Here is a 17,709-nt window from a genome sequence, read left to right as displayed (position 1 = left end):
AATGCAAGCATTGTCTTAAAGGCCGAGTGCGCACGTATGGTCATTGCATGTGTAGTACGTACGGGTTTTCGGTTGCAGTAAATATTTGTACTCAATGCTTCACGCATATCTGATATTCGTTCTGAATCTACTTTGGGGTTCTCCCTGCAGTAAACCCATTAGGTTCTACTGCACTGGGAGTATGAGCACGTTCCGCTAGGGTTTTCCAGATGTTTTATGACACTAGTACAAATAATTATGAGCAGGAAAGTTTTGAAGTCTTAAATACAATTTTCATGACATTACTTGTCAGATATTTTATTGCCTTACTAAACGGAGTCTCTTATTCTCAAACACAAATGTTTGATATTTCTCTGTTTATAGTTTTCTAACACATTTTCTTTCACTAATTCCTTTATTATAGAATAAATATTATGAAATATAATGAATAATAATAATATTAATGTAGTAGTGTCTTTCGTAATAAATAAAACATTTTAAAATGGAAAGCAAAAACAGAAGATAGATTGATTTATTTAGAATAAATTTACTATATTATTATCGTATTAATGTGAATTTTTATCATAACAAGAATCGTTGCATTTGTAGATAGAGCTATTACAAATTCTTTGAAAAAGTTTTGGCAGCTGTCGTACTTTTATTTTAAACTGTTCTTATGATTATTGCAGTTTTTAGTATAAATGAAGGAATTGTATTATTTGAAATAGTTGTTATAAGCTAATTTTCTAAATAACTTTTCCGTTTAAAATTATTTTGATTGTTACGACAGATTTGGAGTGTTATGTATAATGTAAACACATTTCAATAAAATTTTATTTTAAAAAGTTTATATGAAAATATTTTAAATATTAATTAAAATTTATATACATTCATGTATTTTATTCATATTTTTATACATTTATTATATGCATTCCAGATATTTGTTTATTATATTTTTTAGTAATAGCATGAAGTAAATGAATGCTAAAAAATATAATGCAAAAAATTGTTTTTATGAAAAAATGTGGAAGACAAAAGGATTTGAAAGTACTTAATAATAACTAAATGTATTTTATTGAGTCAGATATTGCTGTATGTTTCCACTTTAGTAATTTATTCTGGATTCATATCATGGATGGATGAGTTGAGATAGATCATGATTTAATTGTAATTTATATAAGAAAATTATTAGCGAGGGACTTTTAAAAATAGTATAAATATATTTTTTTTTATATATAACATTGTTTTAATTTTTTAATATTATTATTAACTCATATTCCTAATAATATAATTATATTTTTATAGATATTCATTTATTATCAATGTTTATTTTAAACAGAGGAAACATCCTTAGAATAGTTTATGATAAATAGATTTAAATTGAATATTAAAAGACTATAAAACATGTATAGTATATATAGTGTTAAATGATTAAAAATAGAAAAAACTGCGAAAAACGACTTATTAATCAGAGAATATATTTTCAAATATCTTTTGCATAAAGTAAATAATATTAAAATGTCATCATATTATAAGAAATTCTAGAACCTAAAAGAAAATCAACGAATGGGTTTTGAGAAAATTTAAACAATACCAATTCTATAAAAGGTTGATAATTGCTGTTTTGGTATCATTAAGCGGGGCGTTGTATTACACATATAAAAAGCTAGTTTAAGCAATGTTTTCCCGGATAATTAAAAATTTATCCGAGGAACAGATTCAATATGTGCGTGATTTGGTTGGTATTCTCAGCAGGATGGAGTATAGAGGAACGGGGAATTGTTTAAAGGTCGGGCACACAGAGACGATATGATCATGCAAAATGTTGGTTACACAACTATTTAGATAATGAGAATCTTGCTCAATGTTCTTCTTACCTTTATATAAATTTTATATTGGCTAGGCATAATTACAATGCTTTATGCATTTATCAATCGATCTTGGAATGCTTGCGTATCTGCTAGATGAATAATGATTCATTTTTTCTAATTAATTAATTATAAAATTTTATTAATAATATCATCAAAGAATCATATAAACATTTAGTATTTTTTATTTAAGTAACACAAAATAGTGTAAATATTTTCCATATTAAAGTTTTATTTATCATAACAATCGTCATGAAAGTTTTTATTACATAAGTTCTAGAAGTTTTATACAATTTTTTCTATTAAAGATTCTCTTAAAAATTTTACATACAATTAAGCAAATGTATTGTAATAATTAGATAATTTTTTAAAGTTAATATTTAAAGAATAATATTGTAATCCAAAATATTGGAATATTTTGATTCTATGTGTTATGTATTAAAAAATTCTATAATATTTTATTATTTTACCATATATTAGTTATAGTAGCTCTGACATCATAGTAAGATAAACATGTTTTCATTAGTTTTAATTCTGAACTAATAAAATTAAAAATAAGTAAATATTACGTTTCCAAATTAGTTTGCCTTTTTTATTTTTACAACATAATGATGATTATTAAAATTTAAAAAGTTAAAACAATTGAATATTATATTATCAAAAATAATGAAAAATATCTAATTGGATTATGTATAAAACATAAACACATGTACTAAAATTCCCGATTCAGGAAAACTAAAGAACTTTTACTAAGCTTTAGAAAAATTTCTATGCAAAATTGATACGTAATAAATTACTTTAAATGAAGATTTATTACAATAGCCATTATGTAATAAATGTGTCACAGCGGCATGGAAATGTGCGCGTGCGACCATACACAGGTATTTTGTTCTAATACGTTGCACCAATGTGATGTTCTATGAAATTCTATCCTACTTATTTATATAAATTACATATCTAAAAGGATAATGTAAGCTTAACTCTATATATATTAAACTTAAATATGGAATTAATTTTTAAAGTTTTAACTAATATTTAAATGATTTTTTTATTCTTCTTCATTTAATTGTCTTATAATATTATTGTTGTAATAAAATTCCAAATATTTTTTACATATATTTATACATACTTTAATCCAAAATGAAAAACCTCGTTCACTTTAAATATACAAATTATTGTACAAATTATTTATTGTAACTTACTATAAAATATTCTGACGGATCCCATTAAAATATTTTATCACTTTTCTATTAAGAAATGATGTATATATTGCAAAAAATCTCGTGTGTATGTTAATTTGCACATTTTAAATTTACTTTGAGGTAAATGTAAGTCAATAAATAGTTTAAATAATTTTGTGTAATTCAAAATAATTATTTTACAACTGTTAAATATAATTTTAATTTCCGAAAATATGCATATTGTTAGAATCATCATATCAATTGAAAATTAATAATTAAAAATTGTTCTTAAATATTGTTATTAAAAAATATTCATTTTAGTGACGTTATTCATTTCAGAAGCATATAATTAGAAAATAAAATAAAATTTATGTTAAATAAAATTTCTGATTGGACTATGCTTAGCTAATTGACAATAATTCATACAACTTAAAATAATAGAAAACATACATTTTTATAATAAAAACATATAACCCAAATATTTATTCTTAATTATGATGTAGAATGTTTATCATATATAACATTCTACTGAATAATCCAATTCATCGATTTTTTTTTCAAGAAATAAAAATGTAAAACATATCGAAAACTTTAATAGCTTTGATAAAAAATTGGAAACAATTGCTTATCAAATGTTATATATCCAAAGTAATTATATATACAAAAATAATTTTGAAATTAGTTCATTATATCAATAAATTAATATCTAATATTGTTATGCTCAATTATCAATACCGATCAGTATTCATTATGAATAATTCACATATATTCATAAATTATAGAAGAGTTATTTCACATTTTATTTTATAAATATGTATATTATTGACAAAATATTAATAAATTAGAAATGACCGCGCCTTTTATAAATTTGGCAAAATGAAATTTTTTGTCTAACTTTTATATGTACGTTAGTAAGCTCACAACATATATATATACATACATATATATATATATATATATATTTTTTTTTTTTATATAAATTACATCTAAAATAATTCTAAAATAATTTAATAATCCCCATGTAGTAGTGCAGTCCTGTTCTGAATAAAAGATTATATTTATCGAGATTGCATATTAATCATTTTTAACTATTTTATATTTCCTATGAATTAATAAGATTTCGAATTAGTAATAAATAGAAAAAAAAAATCAGTTTTAAACAAGAAACTGTACAGCATTTTAATAAAGAGATTGTACATAATTTACGTGAATATTATATTACAGTTCTAACTTTTTAAAAAATGTAGTTTTTTTTTTCTTAATACAAGTTAAAATAACAAACAAAATGATGTATTAACATTCTAGAGTATGTTGGATTATAATTTTATAATATTAATTATATTGGTTATGTAGAAAGTTATGGATTCTTGGGCTAAAATTTATGTTGATCAATTTATCGTTTAACAACCATTTTATTGATTACTTTATTGTAAATGTAATGTAATATACGTCTTAAAAATTTTAATAAAAATGCATCCTATTCTTGCTGAAGTAGATATAAAAAAACTTTTTATGCTACTATTGAAATTAATTTTGTTTCTCTCTGATAATATTATAAAATATTTTCTGTTAATTCAACGTTTCTAAAACTTTAGTTAATACGATGAGTTTGATTATATTCCTGAAATACGAATATTTTAACATCATGTAATTTAATTTAAATCTCGTCAAAAGTAAGATTTGCGCAAGTGCTTTACAATTCAATTTTAGAATGCATTATCGTTTGAATAGATATTTCTCCAACATTTATAGTTAAAGATGAATTTTATAGCTTAAATTTGAAAAGTTATTAAAATAATATTTGTAGTAGAAGCAACAAACGGGAATTAAACATCATTAAAGTTAACCAAATATATTTTTCAAATTAAATTAACTCAAGTTTTTTTCATTATTTTCTTACATTAATTATTAATGCCATATATCGGAATAATAATAAAAAATAACATAGAAAAAACTTAGAAATAAATTTCTAATATACGTTTTAAATAAATAAAGTTTAAATAAATCTTAATTATTACATATATTAATAATTTTTGTTTTTAAAGTAAATAGTGGACGGTATTGAATTTATACAATTTATGGTATGAGCCATAAATACTATATACTATACCATAAATCGTGCAATGACATAAACATCAAAATAATAGTTCACTTTAAAATCTTCAATCTTTCATTTACACAGCTAAATATATATTCATATACTGCATCTGTGGTAATTGTAGCACTGAAGATTGAAGGTTTGTAAAAGAGAAATATATAAAGGCTCGTCACGATGGATTATTTTTTGAGACAAGATTCCTTTTTTACTATATATAACTATATTATAGATGTTCATTATTATTATACGTAAATTTCGTTCTATGAGCATATTGCCAAGGATTATTTGTATTATTTTTTTTAAATAAACATTGTATGTAGCTACTCCGTTTATTAATAAAATAACTGTAGTTCTTTCAAGAAATTATTTTCTAAATATAAATTATAAAATTTGACGATATAATTTATAGAAATACTTTAAAAGGAATTTTAAAATAGCCAAATTTATTCATTTAAGTACAAATTACATCTGCATTATTAACAATAAAATATACATTAATATCAATTTTTAGATTACAATATTAGTTTAATATGTAAAATATAATTAAATATCATATATTATACGTATATAGATGTGAAATATCCAACGGATCTATTAAGAATTATATTTTTTATATTTTACAGATTTAATTACATGTATCAATACAAATATTTGTTTCATTTAAATGAAGACCTAATACATGATTATCATTGTATTATCATATAGTTATCATTGCAGTTATAATCGAAACTCGTAACGAATTTTCTGTAAGCGGAAACATGTTATGTGTGAGATAAAGTTTAATCGTGTTTTTACCTGATTTTTACCAAATTATACTCATTTGTACCATACTATCTTAATTCTCCAGTACAAATAAATAAAATATATTGGGATAGAATATAGAAATGATCGACTCTAGTGTATTTGAAATATTATATTGAGCCACTGATACGTATTAACGTGCAGTGATGGCAGTCAACGTTTATATGCGTCAAGTTTATGGTCCAACATCCTTATGGAAATTTGAACAACACAAATTTATCCTTTAAATCGATCGTTTAAAAATAAAATGCATTGAAAATATCGTTCCTTCATTTAAATTATCTTTATTACAAATCATATAACTTATTATTCTTTTATTAATATTAATCTTTCGTTTTTAAGTTTTTCTACACAAAACTATTGTCAACAATTTTTGGAACAAGAATAAATATTTTTTTTTTATAAAAATTTGAATTTATATATTATTTGATTTCTTTATATTAAATATTAGATTTAGACAAACATTTTTAAACATCAGAATCTTCGGAATAATTAATTAAAAATAGTAAGTAATCAATAGATACTTCTATTAATTAAAAGATATTACATATTTCCTATTCTGGTTTGCAAACCTTTTTCCGATGAAAATTACTAAAACATGGAATTGCTCGATTTTACTTATAAATAAATGAAATATATGATTTTGTTTTAATCTAATCGACTTTGCCATTATTATTTGTAGTAACTAACTTTTAATTAGTCATGATACACTTGTAATTATTGAAGACAATGAACCATATAAAACAAGATTTTAAAATAATTTAATTGCATCGAAGATCTTTGAAGCAATAATGCTTAAATACACAACTAAATACAATCGAAAAATGATTAATGCAATTCACATAGGCTCATAACATTTGCAAGGCTCACTCGAACTAATCGATATCGCAAGAAAGCTTACATACTAAATTTAAATTATTTTCCCAAGTTTAACAAGCAGATTACCGAGATTACCGAGCTTAAACTCTAAATAATCAACGTCGGCATCCCTCGGCCAGTCTCGACGGGGAAGCTCCGGTAAAGATTTGAACACTGCAAATGCACGCGCGCCCGCAGCTCTGAGGTCTTTAAACGTAAAATTAGAGGACGATGAACATACTCGTAAACATGGCGCCAATGTCTAATTCTTAATCACGATTGGATAATTGCGCGCAGCTGTTTTTATTTGGATGCAATTCAAGAGCTTGAAAATGAAGTTTAGGAATGCATTCTCTTCTTCGTCAACATTATTTTTTTTGTGATCTTGCTATGTTATTTAAATACCTTTGATATCTGAAATTGTTTGTATATTTATAGAAATTATCGCTTGAATAATTCTTTTAATAATTATTAAAATATCTTAGTTTATAAAAGTTTTAAATGTTTATATAAAAATGTATATTAATAAATGTTTGATATTATAACTTCATTTAAATTTGTATTTTAGACAGAAAATATGAAATCTATTTCAATATATAATGATCTATAGTATAGGATTGAAATTTGAAGTAAATAGTATACTACTCACTTCTACTAAAAATCTTGTTAATATGTATTTATAATACAAATTTTCATGAATCTATGTATCGAAAACAAATATTATGGCATCGAAGATAAGGCGTTATTATTCATTGTATAATAAATTATCATATTTAGCTGAAGTAAATTATTTTCCTTATATATAGAAGTCTTCCTATATTATAACAGAAAACTTAGATCTTGAAACATTATGCTGGAAAATTGCATTATTTGCATTAGTATCCATATTCATATATACCGTTCATGTCGTTTTTAGTATTCACAAATACATGTTAATAAAATTGTACAAAAATTTATTATATGTCAGCAATTGCAATATAATAATTTTTATTTACACAGTTTTATATAGTTCTATTGGTACATATAACATTTAGAAATTTAAAAATATGTTAAATAATAAAATTTTGAATAAAATCATACTAAATTTATTTATTTTTCATTTTTTATTTTTGTATTTCATCAACCAAAAAAAATAAAATAATTTATTATTTGAAATTTAAACAATAATAATTAGATAGAAATTTTATTATAAAATTTTGTTCATATTATTTAATATATAGTATCCATAAAAACAATTTTATTGTTTTTTTTTTTAAATAAATTTTAATCCAATGAAATAAGACTATTTTATTAGTATATTACGTTAAACACTATCTATTTTACGTTTTTATTTTTCATTATTGCTTAGTCAGATTATTCTTACATATTTATAGTATTATATTAAAGGTAATCTATTGAGTTATAATTATTATGTTGTCATTTTTTTTAGATTTTTCTATAAATACCGTTCGTTTATCGTTAGCGTTTAAACATTGATCAATATCCTAATGGAAATCATTTCATTTTTAATTATATTTGAGGAGTAATCTTTATTTTTTACGAATGTTATTTATAGGAATGACCTTCTAATACATAGTACTATTAAAAATATATTGTTAAATAAAATAAGAAAATATGTATTTTAATACACTAGTAAAAGATATTTGCATACTAAAGTTTAATATATAAATGAAATTGTTGTAGAGTAGTACGATTTATTAAATATATTTGTAATAAATATTTGTAAGAAAATATTTTTAAAGATTGAAAAATTTTTTCAAATTATTATTTATTTAACTGCTAATGCCGAAAAAAATATACAAGAAAAGTTTAAATATTTGCTAGAAAACATTGGGTTATAATGAAATATCATTATTAAATTAATTAATTTCTTCGTTTTAGTAATAATATCTATTTATTATTTCACATTATAGTGAAGTAATTATTTGAAATTCAGTACAATGAAAATAAATTATTTAATAAGTAGGATTAATAAGCAAAATAAATAAAGTCAGTATATTTTTTTCATTTAAATTTCAAGTATAATATAATAATAAATAATAAATCAAGTATAATCAATTTCAAGTAAATATACCGTCAGAAACGTTATTTTTGCATGTACCGGAATAGTAGATACTACAATTTATATAAATACATTACCTTTTTATGTAAGAAATCTATCTTAAATGTACAATGTAAATAATATATGTCGTTAATATTTTTTTTTACATAATTTTTTTTTCATTTAGGTATTATAATGTTTGGAAAAAACAATTAAAATCTGCTATTTTATGATAAATACATTTTTGTTTATACAGTCTTTTAAGCTTTTAAACATCGAAAGTTACTTATAAAAGGAATTTTAGATAATATATTCTCCATTTAAAGCAGATGTTTATGACTTCGATAGATATTTGCAGAATAGTATAAACAGGGCTTAAATAGTAACAATTTTTTCTTTGTTAACTATACTCGTTCATACAATGAATAAATTTGTTTTTATCTATTAAATATTATTCATTGAATTTATTATGCACAGAAGCTTTGCAAAGCCATAATTGATAAATAAAATCAATGTTATTGTTAAAATTTGACTTAAATATTAACTTAAGTGTTACAATTAACAAGAACAATATTAGTTAAATAAATATTTCATTGATAGTAAAGTAATAAATTCAACATTTCAATATGTAGAAATGTTTAATTAATTTGCTTGAAGCTTTAAATAATAACTTGAATTGTATTATTAGAATATTTACAACTATAAAGTATTTGTATATTTGTACTGGATTAAGTTTATTTGTATAGAATGTGCAGGTGACTTTTTTGAATAGTTAAAAGTATTTCATTACCATCGCTTAATTATTCATAAATGTACTGTTTATATATAAATATACGTATCATATTGAAATTCAGATGTATTATATAATCATAATTTTATATTACTTACTTTTAAATTAAAATTAAATATATTAAGGTAAAGCAAATTGCGCAATCATGCTTTATATTTGCATTATTGGGCTTTAAAATTTAAGTTTAACTTAACTTTATTTTAAATTATTATTTCCTTAAATTTCGGATGTTAAAATGATTGCAATTTTTCAATTTTTATAAATAATTGATTTATAATAATTGATAACTAGTTTACTGATTTATAAAAAATTAGAAATTTAAAATATCCAAATGAATTTTCAATTACGTAAACGATGAATTCTAACGAGGATCAGTTTGTTGCTTTGGGTGCCCAATTACTTTAATCTCAAGGTATTCGCTATATGATTAAAGTAGTTTTTTTTGCATGTCCAGTCATGGGGAAGTCTTTGCATAGTCGTCATAGGAAATGATCTTTTGCTACAATGTGTTACTCGCTGGGGGTCGGTTATATGAGAAAGAGAAAGGAAAGACATGTGCACCAGTATAAAACAGTTAAAATAATTTCCGCCCCGTCGTGTTCGCAGATACGGCGACATGGTGCCGGAGACAATAGCAGGGAAAATCGTCGGCGGCGTCTGTTCCCTCAGCGGTGTCTTGGTGATCGCCCTGCCCGTGCCCGTCATCGTCAGCAACTTCAGTCGAATTTATCACCAGAATCAGCGGGCTGACAAGAGGAAGGCGCAACGGGTGAGTACGACTTCAACGTGTTCGCGTACATCTCGTTTTGTTATTCCGTTTAATGTATGTGTGGATGATTTTTCCGCTATAATTTTACTATTCTTTTATTTTGAGATATGCAGTGATGAAAGAAATACTTACTTACACAATTTACTTTAACACGATAGAATAAAATTATTATAAGAAGTGTTTTACCTTAGAAGAATTCATACATGTAAATTTCATTAGAAAATTATTCGAAATTATAGGAATTTTATTTATAAAGTTAGTACCAATTAGGGAGAATAAAACAGTAAGCAAAAAAATAACTTTGAGATGATATTTAACGTTTATACACTGCACTATATAATACTATAGGAAAATCCATAATAATAATTGTTAAATTCTGTGCCAAAATATTTTGAATAATTATATTGAAATTTAATGAAATTCACCGCGTCAACGAAGTGGCGAAGAAAAATTAGTTTCACAAATTAAAGTTTAGATTTTGAAACATAACTTTATCGAATAATAGAATAAATAAAGAAATAAAAAATTAATAAATAAAGGATAATTATAGCGGTATATAAATTTTTAATAATTTATTTAACAGCATATTGATAACTAATGATATTAAATGTTTTATTAACTCTACGTATTAACTTTCTGATGACTATGATAGTACAGATTGTTTACGTATATTTTTAATAATAAACACTATAGCAATAGATTAATTTAACAATACTTGTTTCATTATAATATAACATAAAATTTAATATCAATTAGTGACACGAATCGCAATTTAATTAATTAAAGAGATTCATGAATTTTTCACAGTTATCAATTATAATTTCTCGATGATGTACCTTCATTTTATTCGGATGCTGAAAATTGAAAATATTGTTTTTTCTGTTGTTACTTCTCTTTTAATTTTCAAAATTATTACATAATTCAAACAAGAACATGTTTCAATTTATATAATGTTATTTATACATTTGAAAATTATCAGTGATAATATATATGTAATAAATACGTGACGAACAAAAATTTAATTGTAATTATACGAGTAAAATTTTTGTTAGGAATATCTTAATATCTTATAATAATATATCGTATAATATCTTAATATAAAGTTATTGATATATTTTATTTTTGAAAATATTGTATAATATTATTATTGTTACATAGCTTAGTAATGTTAGTATGTATTAAAAAATTATAGAAAATCGTTATTGTATGAAAATAAAACTTAAATTACTTTGACCCTATTTCAATTATTAGTTGTCGATTCTTATATCTTCATAAAACTTTATATATATTTATCTCAAACGCTCCTAAAAATTTGTTTCATAATTTCAAAATAATAAGTCAATGTTATAATATATATATATATATATATATATATATATATATATATATAAATTAATTTATATGACTGATCAGTTCTTTCATAATACAATATGTTAGTAATCAATTATTTAAAATATTTGGTAGGTTCTGATGAAAATTATTATTTAATATTAGAATATTTATGCAGCTCAAGAAAGTAAAAAATAATGGTACACATTATTTCGATACTCAATATTCCATATTAATGGTACTTTCCGTTCGTATTTCAAATCAATCTAGTACCTATAAATTCATTACTGATATTTGATGAGCTTGTTTGACGTATTATAAATAGCTGTCAATCAAATCGATTGGGCATTTAATTGTAATATTATTTGGCAACGAGTTTGATAAATATATAAGCTAATTAATCATTTTTGACTATTTACAGGCACCGATATAATTTTTTAAATTTTTAAATTATTTTCTTGCAATTTACTACGAACTTTTCACATAGTAATATAAACTCATTAACATAGTAATTAACATTTGTCGTATGAGATCCAATGTTTCGAGAAGGTGAAAGGATACAAGAAAGATATGGATTGATGGTAGATATGAAATCATTAATATATGATTTAAAAATAGAAACTTTATAATTATAAATGCATATATAATCTAAAGTGTTTATATATATATATATATATATATATATATATATACAGTTTTTCACTATAGATTACGACATAAGCTGTACTTGCATATTCGAAAATAAAGTATATTTACTATCGTATGAAAATTATATAGTCGTAAAATTGATCACAAGGCTCAAAAAATATATTTGTTTTTTAACAATTAATATACGCTATATACGTCCAGTGTTTGAAATGTGATTGACTTGTTATTAAATATGTATTTGACAATGTCATATTATAAAACATGAGATATTCGAAATTGTCGATAAAAAGTTTGAAATTTATGTATCTCGATTGCCAATATAAAGCTGTATTAGCAATACAAAATAAAAAATAGCCGAGACTTAGGGATACGCATTCGATTATCAATCAAACTAAAATCATGAAGCTCCTCATCTAATGGGAAAAGAGGAGCATAGGAAACTAGGCGTTTCATTTTCGCGAAGCATCCGGTCATACGCAGTTCTTAATTTGATTAATGAATCAACTATTTCATAATTATTTGCATCTCTCGTGTACATATTTCATCGATGAAGCGAGTAAGCAACTAAAATCTTGCTATGACTATTAACGTCAACAAGATTCTGATATTAAATCAAAAGTATCACGAGCAAAGTTAACGGGAAGGAGGGGCAGAGAGAGAGAGAGAGAGAGAGAGTGAATCGCGATCATGATTTGCAAGTTCCGTTGGCAGTCTATTGTCTCATTGACGTCGACAGAGTATGCGCCATTCCTCCATCTTCCAAGGCATGTCCGTTTTTAAATTTCCCTAGCAGCTCCTAACTTAGGACTTGCTCACTATTATATTTAATTAACTATAGCGGACGAACGTTAACGCTTTGTAAGAATTAAATGTCTTATCTTAACATTACCTGCTTTTATTGTAAATCGTGTATAATATTAAGATTAACATTATAATTTTTTATTGTAACGTGTATTATTAATGTTGTTGTCCCCTTAAATAGTTAGTAAAAGTAATAATTTTAGGACTTTTGTAGTTAATAATGAGCATATGATTAAAAGAAACATATTACACACTTCGATAAACAATTTTCAAACTGATTGTATTGTATTTTGTAAAAAGATTTCTGATTTAAATTTTGATGTAACCATATTATATTACTATATGTATTTGATGTGCTTTGATATTGTTGATGAAAATTATGAAAATATCGATAATAAGATACTGCTATATTACATTGTATTGCCTTTACATGTTTATATTGAAATTTAAAGATAATTTAAAGTTATAATATATGTGACAAGTAAATAATGATATTTTATATTGTCTTTTCAATTATTGAAAACTTATTTAACTTTTAAAATTAAGATTTAAAGCTGAATTATAATTTATTTGCATTGCGTGTAATTCATTGTTTGTATCATACAATTGAACACTTTGAAGCTTTGAACAGCAAATCAATATGCCAAACAGGCTTTGCAATCTCGTTGTCAGATGCCATGCTGTTAGTTTCTTAGTCCTTTATGTTGAGTTCGCCCAGTCAAGTGTTTGTCGATTTCATTCGGCTTATTATTTTGCACAGATAGTGGAATGAAGAGTGTGACCTGTGCATTATTTATTTCTGTCCCATTTTCGGTTAGACGAACGTCACCTTTCCTTATTGACTTTATATTTGTGAAAGCACGATGGGATTATCAAGGCCCTGTTTATTTGTAATAGTGCTTTATTATTAACTAGAAGCATGATTCATATTATAATCTTATATATTATAATATTATCTATATAATATATTATCTTACATATTATAATCTCACAATTCTGAGAATAAACAATTACAAGCATTGTTTAATAATCATAATTTATTATTACATTCAACGTTCTATATTATCATTTAGAATTTTCTTTTAGATGCTACACTTACTATATTATAAAAACTTTTTCATTCGTTATGGAATCCTATTTGAAATGACCGTGATTTATGTTTATTTACTGTATTAGTTATATTATTTAAATTCTTCGAATTTATTTTAATACTTTAGGAATTTAAGTTTTACTTCAATTTTACATTTAGGTTCTGCAAGTTTGTTTGTTTTTTTGTGGAAATTCGATAGATATTTATTGCTAACCAATAATGCTTTATTTATAGAATTAGGCACATTACATAAAGAAAAAAATAAAACAATTTCATTAAAAATAAATTAGAAATATACGCAATTAAGAATTAAACAGAAAGTAGATATAAGTTATTTATCGATATTAGTTAGTGTAGGTATTAGTAGATGTTAATTTTTGAATTTCTGAAATTCAATAGGGTGTACGGTATTCGATAAGAGTATGAGTGTTTGAGATCAACGAGTACGAGTATGAGATCAACGAGCTACGATAACTTTTTACTTTTATTCTTATTTCTAACCTTTGTTTGAGGATTCTCGAACATTTCTTCTTCGGAATTTTTGTTATGGCAATTGGTAAAAAATTTGTTCACTCTATAATTGCTCAAGTTTTTAAAAATTATTCTGCAATATTTTGTTTAATATTCAACTTATTTTACTTCCTATACCATCTTAACTTGATTATCATTCCCTGTGATACAATAAAGAATATAAATATGTACGAAAAAAATATTTAATGATTGAGATAATAAAAACTGCAGTTTTTTTTATCGTTTATCTAATTACCGTTTTGCACAGATGTCTTTATATATTCTATTTGTATTTCCTTTATTTTTATTATGAAAATCAATTGCACTATCCGTATGTGTTATAATTGAAATATAATTCAACGAATAATTTATTTTTATTATTACAAACGAAGAAAAGCAAAGAAAAATACACGCTTCTTTTTATTACTATATTATGTTTATTAGGAAATACGTACTTGATAATGCCTAACGCGAGTTTTATTTTGAACTTGAATTGTATCAAATAAGCAAGAAGTTTTGTATTTGAAAAAAGTTATTGACATAAGACTTCTTTAATAGTTAGTATTTAGACACTGCTTTCTATTATATTAATTTTATAATTCATTTTTTAATTATAACAAACAGTTATTTCTAAATATCATAATAATTTTCATGATATTATTAATACTAATCAATGATTATTAAGAACTAATCAAGTAAAATTTCTTCAGATTGTTTAAGATAGTGGTATTAAAAAGAAAGAAAGATATAGATGATAGAAAAAATAAGTAAAAAAAATTATATAGTTATTTTTGTGAATTATTGATGCATAAAGATAGTTAAGTTGAGTAAATGATCTGTTAAGGAAATTTAGTCATATTAGAAAATTTCTATCTATAGGTTAATGTATTTTTATTAATAAATTATTAGTTGATAATTTAATGAATATTACTAAAACGCTGTATAATATAACATTTCAATTATTAATAACAAATCAATTAAAATTCCATTCGTAAATAGAGAAACTTCTATTCACATTTCCACTAATTTTTGAATTTATAATTTCTCGCTAATTACAAAATTTCACAAAATGCAGAGAAATTGGAAACCAAAATAGAGCGTCTCTATATATTTAGTTACAAAATTTGAACTATACAGATAATGGATTATCCATAATTTTGCAAGATTCATTTGCAATATCTGCCGTTAATTTGCTTGGAAGGATGATATAGCCAACCGTTTATTTTCCGTTATCCAATTAAGCGGTTTCTCATCCTATCAATTCTTTCATATAAAATAATGAGTCAAAATCGATAGATTTAGCCATTATTTGCTTGTTCTACAGCACTAATAAATTTCTCTTTTTTATGCCGCAATGGCAAGATTTTTCAATTCAGCCTACACGAACGTCATTGAGCTAGCACGTTGTAGTGACCGTTTTAAAATACTTTAATGCATTTTCAGCAAATATGAGATTCATTTATTTTGTTACTATGTGAAAGATTTGGATATGAGAATTCAATCCAGATTTATAGATTGTATTAGTAAAATTGTATACATATGATAATAGACTTTAATAAAAGAATTATATTTTCTTTGCGAATTAAGCAAATATTTAAATATAAATATAAAATACCGATCATGTTTGAATACTTATTTTGTTATTGAAAGATGTAGCGATTATTTCTTAGATTTTCTATATTTAATGAATAGAAATTGTTATCAATATTAATGAACTAAAAATTTAATTAATTTTCAAAAACTATCAATTCATGAACAAACTTCCTTTGATTAAAAATTCGATACAAATCTCGTTTTTGTTCTAGGTGACTTTTGTTTTTCCTTTAGTGAAACTATCGATATCAATTAAGTTACAACGCATCGGAAAACTACGTTTTCCATGTAATGTATGTTTCACCGTTGTAGCCTTGATCGGTATAAATACTTTTTTTCCCATGCAAAAGTGAGAGCCTATTTTGAGCAAAAAAATGATTTTTCTACGTATAAAGTTAAAGTACTTTTATTATACGTTTCTACAATTCTAAAAAATTGATCACAAACTTTTACAACTATATGGTTTATCCTCCACATAAATTATAAATAAAGATAAAAACATAGTTCAAATTCGAAAATTTCAAACTTTGATTCTGAAAGTCTACTTTCCCATTTTTTTTTTATACAATACCATTAAGGAGACATAATTCCACGCGTTTTTAAAAATAAACTAAGTCATCAAATTTTTAATTCCATCTAGCATGTTTCTGATAATACAAATACTTTTATGTAACTACAAGTGAGATCTATAATCATTTTGCAACTTTTATTTCTTCTAGATTATAAAGTTCTATGAAATGGTAAGTTGTATTACTGATATGTTAAATATTTACGAGGTATAGAGGAATTAGACGTTCAAATAAATGATAAATAACACAAATATTTTACTTTTGCTTTAATTCACATAAATAAAGTTTAATCATTTTTATTAGAAGTTAAAATATTTTTTAAATAAAGTTTATTGAAACAATTCGTTAGAAAACTTAAAGCTACTGTACTACAGTACTACTTTTTTTATTTAATTAGAAATATTTAGGATTAAAAAATATTTCTGTTATAATAATAAAATAACTTTATTTTTATTTACTGTTAATAATTTTCAATTAATTTTAAAAATCAACTAATAATTATTTTACTATATATTATAAGCTCAACTACAATCGGGAAGGAATTAGGTCGAGGGGGTGTACAAGAGTCGTGAGTTGTCTATTTATGCTTTTATTACAAAATTTATTACACAATTTACATATGGGTGTTGTAGAATCTTCTTGAGTCTAATGTGAAGATACGATGTCTTGAATGGTTTCTTGTATGAAATGTTTCACTACACAAGATGCTCTTGAGATCGTTTAATTGATAATGAATTGAAGGATTGTAAGGACAAATAATTACTACATACTCCATATCAGAGAG

General features: G+C 23.5%; 1 protein-coding gene across 1 annotated transcript in view; it reads left to right on the top strand.

Annotated features, from left to right (window-relative positions):
- The window catches only part of LOC105365709 (potassium voltage-gated channel protein Shal-like), a 78,633-nt gene that overhangs the window by 11,183 nt on the left and 49,741 nt on the right, over nt 1-17,709 (top strand). The window contains exon 2 of the mRNA XM_011503945.1: nt 10,223-10,385. Coding sequence (XP_011502247.1) covers nt 10,233-10,385 — 153 coding nt within the window. The 5' untranslated portion in view covers nt 10,223-10,232. The remainder of the gene's footprint in view (nt 1-10,222; nt 10,386-17,709) is intronic.

This window comes from Ceratosolen solmsi, unplaced genomic scaffold (genome assembly GCF_000503995.2).
Source record: "Ceratosolen solmsi marchali unplaced genomic scaffold, CerSol_1.0 scaffold10, whole genome shotgun sequence".
NCBI classification, from domain to species: Eukaryota; Metazoa; Arthropoda; class Insecta; order Hymenoptera; family Agaonidae; genus Ceratosolen; species Ceratosolen solmsi.
The sequence above is the reverse complement of the archived record's forward strand: the minus strand, read 5'-3'. Positions and strand labels throughout refer to the sequence as shown.